The sequence below is a fragment of the Cebus imitator genome, unplaced genomic scaffold (assembly GCF_001604975.1).
Source record: "Cebus imitator isolate Cc_AM_T3 unplaced genomic scaffold, Cebus_imitator-1.0 Scaffold36, whole genome shotgun sequence".
NCBI lineage: Eukaryota > Metazoa > Chordata > Mammalia > Primates > Cebidae > Cebus > Cebus imitator.
The window spans coordinates 1,621,248-1,626,975 of record NW_016107351.1 but is presented as its reverse complement, the minus strand read 5'-3'; the positions used below and the strand labels follow the sequence as shown (position 1 = coordinate 1,626,975).

The 5,728-nt window shown below is 55.9% G+C and overlaps 1 protein-coding gene across 1 annotated transcript in view; it reads left to right on the top strand.

The window, feature by feature from the left end:
* CCDC137 (coiled-coil domain containing 137) overlaps positions 1 to 2,454 on the top strand; it is an 8,031-nt gene extending 5,577 nt beyond the window's left edge. Inside the window, exons 4-6 of the mRNA XM_017524877.2 lie at positions 704 to 786; positions 1,018 to 1,097; positions 1,618 to 2,454. Coding sequence (XP_017380366.2) covers positions 704 to 786; positions 1,018 to 1,097; positions 1,618 to 1,827 — 373 coding nt within the window. The 3' untranslated portion in view covers positions 1,828 to 2,454. The remainder of the gene's footprint in view (positions 1 to 703; positions 787 to 1,017; positions 1,098 to 1,617) is intronic.
* The last annotated feature ends 3,274 nt before the right edge of the window (positions 2,455 to 5,728 follow it).

Sequence of the window (5,728 nt, the reverse complement as noted above, 5' to 3'; positions counted from 1 at the left end):
TTTTAGTAGAGACGGGGTTTCACCATGTTGACCAGGATGGTCTCGATCTCTTGACCTCGTGATCCACCCGCCTCGGCCTCCCAAAGTGCTGGGATTACAGGCTTGAGCCACCGTACCCGGCGAGAGATTGTTTTTAGCTCTGTAGATGTCCTGTTTCTGGATTGTTGTATTACTTATAATTACCTTAGTGAAAATTCATCACAGAGAACATGGCCCAGATTCAGCCTAGCGCCACAATGATCTCCAGAGCTGCCCCTGAAGTTGAAGCTTCCAGACTCACATTGAGGGAAACATCACACATGATACTTTTGTAAGCCCTTTAGACATGGCACACGGATTGGTTGGATGAGTCTCTGTAGGGGCGTCTTTGGCAGCTTTCCCAGCCCTCAGGCACAAGGTGCCAGCAACCCTCGCTCTTGCGACTGCCTGCATGTCTGCAGACATTGTCACCTGTTCCTTGGGAGGCAGTCGTCCCCGGCTGAGAACCACTGAAGGGGACTTTTGAGGGGCCTGTTAGGTTCAGAGCCCCCTTTGGTGAGCAGCTGTGGGTTTTGGGTGGTAAGGGGAGCGGGGACTTGGAGGCAGCCACCTGGTCTGAGGTCCCTGCTCTCCCACAGGGCATCCCTTGTGAGCGGGACAGTCTCTGCCTCCCTAGGTAGAAAGAGAAGTTAGGAATATGAATGACACGTGCTTTCTTCCCCAGGTACCAGAAGCGGCGACTAGATAAAGTCCGGCAGAAGAAGGAGGAAAAGGCGGCAGACAGGCTGGAGCAGGAGCTGCTCCGAGGTAGCTCTCCGAAAGCCATGGTGTCAGCGGTGGTCCCAGCAGGGCCTGGGCACAGGCCTTCTGTTCCCCACCAGGCCTGGCTGCAGTGGGCACCTGTGGTCTCCCCTGGGGTCCACAGCCGTTAGACCATTGGATGAGTCAGTGTTCTGTGTCCCAGCCCTGTGGGAGGGGATGGAGGTGGGCGGGTGGTGGCTCTGGTCAGCAGTCCTCCATTGTACTCTGCTCCTCCAGACACGGTGAAGTTTGGTGAGGTTGTCCTGCAGCCCCCAGAGCTGACCACCAGGCCCCAGAGGAGCATAAGCAAGGACCAGGTAAGTGGAGCTGGGGCCTAAACAAGGACCAGGAAAGTGGGGCCTGCGGACGACTGAGTTAGACCCCCAGTGTTGCCAGGGAACAGAAGCCTTGGCCAGGCCGGATACCGTGGCTCACACCTGTAATCCCAGCACATTGGGAGGCCAAAGCAGGTGGATCGCTTGAGCCCAGGAGTTGATACCTGCCTGGGCAACATAGCAAGACCCTGTGTTCTGGGGAAAAAAAAGCCTTCTGGTATGTGGCCTGAGAGTGCCGCATTCTTTCTTTCTTTCATTTTTATTTTTATTTTTATTTTTTTAAAAAGATGGGGTTTCACCATGATAGCCAGGCTGGTCTTGAACTCCTGACCTCAGGTGATCCACCCACCTCAGCCTCCCAAAGTGCTAGGATTACAGGCGAGAGCCACTGCGCCCGACCAGTGCCGCATTCTTGATGGCGGGAAAGCATTGGAGCTGTGAGGCTTTCTGTTGCGTTCCCTCCTTTCCGAGCCTGAGCCTCACCTTCCCCTCTCTCCCTCAGCCTGGCAGGAGATTGCAGATGCCGACGATGCTTCTGAGCCCCGGCGGTGTGTCCCAGCCTCTGGCCGCCTCCCTGGCCCGCCAGCGGATTGTGGGGAAGGAGAGAGAGCGAGCAGTGCAGGCCTACAGAGCGCTGAAGCAGCGGCGGCGGTGGCTGCAGGGGGGGCAACCCCACCGCCCTTCCCAGAAGAAGCCAGAGCCGCAGCTGTGATGGAGCGAGAGCCGGGTCTGGTCACGCTCCTGGGAAAGCGGTAGCAGGAGCTGCCACCCTGGGTAGGGGAGAGGCAAGCAGACCCTTTGCCCTGGCCTTGCTAGCAGTGCAGGCTCGGGCCTCCAGGTGCTTGTTCACACGCTGGGCATCAGCAGGTCCGCATCCTGCAAGGGGTGGGTGCCTGATGGACGAGGGCCCTGTGGCAAAGCTCCGTGTCTTTGTTCTGAACGTCCGTGCTGAGCTGCAGCCCAGGTTCACCTTTGGAGGGCTGATCCCATTACCCTGCCCCTGAACACCAGCTACCGAGACAGCTGCTGAGGCTAGCTCGGTGCATGACAGAGGCCCCCTGGAGTCAGCAGAATTGAGTGCACAGCATACACCAGGCAGAGCAGGCCAGGCTGTGCACCGGGGCAGGGCTACTGGGCACATCTACACCACCTGTGAGGGCTATGCAGGGGACCGTGACCACAGGCCAGTTGTGAGTGGTCCCCTGCCCAGAGGCTGGTTGGGGTGGAACCTGATGACAGCACATATACAAGAAGGTGGGAACGGGGGCCTGGGCTCAGCGGCTCACGCCTGGAATCCCAGCACTTTGGGAGTTCGAGGTGAGTGGATCACTTGAGGTCAGACGTTTGAGACTAGTCTGACCAATATGGTGAAACCCCATCTCTACTAAACATACAAGAAAAAAAACCAGGGGAAATAGTATTGTCACCTACATGACAGGGCTCTGAGAGAGCTGGGGAGGTCCGAAGTGGCTCGAGGAGCTAAAGGAAGGATCCTGGCCTGGGCTCGGGGCCACAGAGCGGGACCAGGGGGAGTTCCTGCTGAGGGCAGGGCCTTGCCAGGCTTCAGCCTCCTTTCACTGCCACCGGCAGGAGCCCCCAGGCTGTCAGCGTCTCCAGATGAGGGCAGGAGGGAGCAGCTTAAACCCAAGTCCCACGTCTAGCAATGGAATCCCACTGCTGGGCACTGGCTGGGAAGTGAGGAGTGCCTCCGTACAGCCGCTGCACAGCCCGGTGTGAGGTGGCAGCCTTGTGTGTGATCTTTCTGCCTTCCCCAAATTTGCTTTTTCCACAGTGAAGTTGATTTGTAAATTAAAAGATGTAAGTTGGGGAGGATGTTAAGTCAGAGCTGCTCCCTCTTGGGTGAGTTTCCGCTGGATGAATGGTTTTGCCACCGTGATGTACTCGGCCCCAGCACCAGATCACATGCAGCACTGGAGTGGGTGGCCTTTCCCTGGGAAAGGGAGGGATGGCAGTGGGTGGTGCCCCCACTTACGTGCTGCGTTTGGTTTTGGGCATCGGTATCGGCCACTGTGCGGCTGAGTGAAGGGATTCCCACAGGGCTGGGAAAGCATCCGTGCTCTCGCTGCATCCACGGTTCTCAGGTTTCTGCTGCTGTTGGAAGGGAAACCCCTGGTGCTTTCTGAGGGTCTCTCTTGCCCAGGCTGGGGTACAGTGGCATAAACAGACTCACTACAGCCTCAAGTTGTTGGACTTCAGCCTCCTGAGTACCTGGGACTACAGGGGTGCACCCGCACACCCAAATAATATTTTGCACTTTTGATGTAGATGGGGTTTCACCACATTGCCCAGGCTGGTCTCGAACTCCTGGACTCAGGATCCACCTGCTTCGGCCTCCCAAAGGGCTGGGATTACAGATGTAAGCCACTGTACCTGGGTTTTTTTTTTTTTTTTTTTTTTTTTTTTTTTTTTTTTTTTGAGGTAGGGTCTTGCCGTGGCTTAGGCAGGAGTTCAGTGGCACACTGGTCTTGAACTGCTGGGCTCAAGAGGTTAGCCTGCCTTGGCCTCCCACAGTACCAGGGTTCAAGGAGAGGCCAGCTTGTCCATCCTCCTTTTCTTATCCTTTACCTCTAGAATTTTAGGAGGAGGAGGCCGGGCGTGGTGGCTCATGCCTGTAATCCAAGCACTTTGGAGGCCAAGGCGGGCGGATCACCTGAGGTCGGGAGTTCAAGACCAGCCTGACCAACATGGTGAAACCCCGTCTTGTAAAAAAAAAAAAAAAAAAATTAGAATTTTAGGAGGAGGCTACATGGACATAAGTCAGAGCAAACGTTTCTTTTAACAGGCGAGGGCCGTGGATGTGCCTTCCTGGGCTCCTGCTCTCTCTGGGGCAGTGCTCATCTCTCTCCATGTAAAGGGAAAACGAAGTCTGCACAGAATCTGGTGGTGCTGACGGAACCAGTGATCCAGACGGGAACCCGCGTGTACATACAGGCCTCACGGCACCCTATTGTGAACTAGCCCACAAGGAAGGATTTTCCCAAAATTCAGGCCAGCCATGGTGTCGCTGTGCCTGTGGCCCCAGCCACTCGGGAGGCTGAAGTGGGAGGATCACTCAAACCTGAGGGGTCATGGCTGAAGTGAGCCGTGATTGTGCCACTGCACTCCAGCCTGGGCTGTAACAGACCAAGACCTTGCTTCTAAAACAAAAAGAATTCATATCTAGGTGGTACATTTGCGCTGAGAAGAATCCAAAAGCAGAGATAACTGATAACAGTGGTATCCTTACCAGCTTCAGTTCCCACAGACTTGGGAGGGAATCGGGCTCGTGGGGGCCAGGGCCCCGGCATGGGCACCGTGGGGGATGGAGGGTGCCTGGCCCAGAACAGCCAGTGAGCACAGGGACCCTAAAGACAGAGGTGGCGGTCTGGGTGACAAGGCCAGTCCCTGGCCCCCCTCGCCCATCCCGCAGGACACCCCAGTTGACACTGTGTGCCAGTAAAGTTGGGGCATGGTTTTGGGAACGTGGGTCATTCAGAGTGGTCCTCGGCACACAGCCTGTGAGAGCAGGCAAGGAGGGTCCTTAGCCACCCACCCAGAGGCTGTCCTCCCTGTGGTGCCATGCCACATCTGCGTAGGACTCCTGGCTGGAACCCACGCTTGAAAACCACCTGAGGAGGTGCCAAAGTGTGGCTGCAGGCTCCAGATCACATTGGCTCCACCTACCCAGGACCCAGCTGCCACCAGCGCTGGCTCGGAACACAGGCTCACTGCTTCTCCGGGTCTTGGGAAACCTGTACATCTTAGGACTCATTCAGGATCAGCATGTCCAGCCCAGGACTTGGGGAAAAGCACTCCTTCCCAACTAGAGACACGTTCCTCAAAGCAACCTGAGGAGCGCAGCCCATCTGCCTCCAGCTGGGTGACTGCAAAGGCCAGGCTCCCACCTCCCCGTACGTTTATGCCCCACAGCAAAAAACATGGTGGGTATTTTTTTTTTTTTTCCCCTTTGTGAGGTAGGCTTGCTCTGCTGTCCAGGCTGGAGTGCAATGGCACAATCTTGGCTCACTGCAACCTCTGCCTCTGGGATTCAAACAGTTCTGTGCCTCAGCCTCCCAAATAGCTGGGATTACAGGCACCTACCACCACGCCTGGCTAAATTTTAATTTTTGTATTTTTAGTAGACATGGGGTTTCACCATTTTTGCCAGGCTGGTCTTGAACTCCTGACCTGGTGATTCACCTGCCTCAGCTTCCCAAAGTGCTGGAATTACAGGTGAGCCACCATGCCCAGCCTATGGTGGGTATTTCTTTCCAGCTATGCCCTAAGCCAAATGTTGAGGTTTTCTGCCCACAAAGGGCAAAAATGTAGCACTGGCTGGGGTGTAACCCGAGGGGTGGCCTGGGTTCTCACTGCCCTTGGGGCAGGCTGGTCTAGACAGCAGGCAGATGTTTTCAGGGGCAAAGTTTCCCCCACCTAGTCCTGAACACATCAGGTGCTGGAGTACAACTTCATTGTGTTCTCATGAAGCCAGTGTGGGCCATGAAAAGGCCCTAGAGGCTGGACTTAAGGTACCATTCTGAACATGCTGCTATGAAACATCCCCGCTGAGCCACAGGAGAATCAGGTGCTGTGAGCTTCCGGCCTGTTGATGC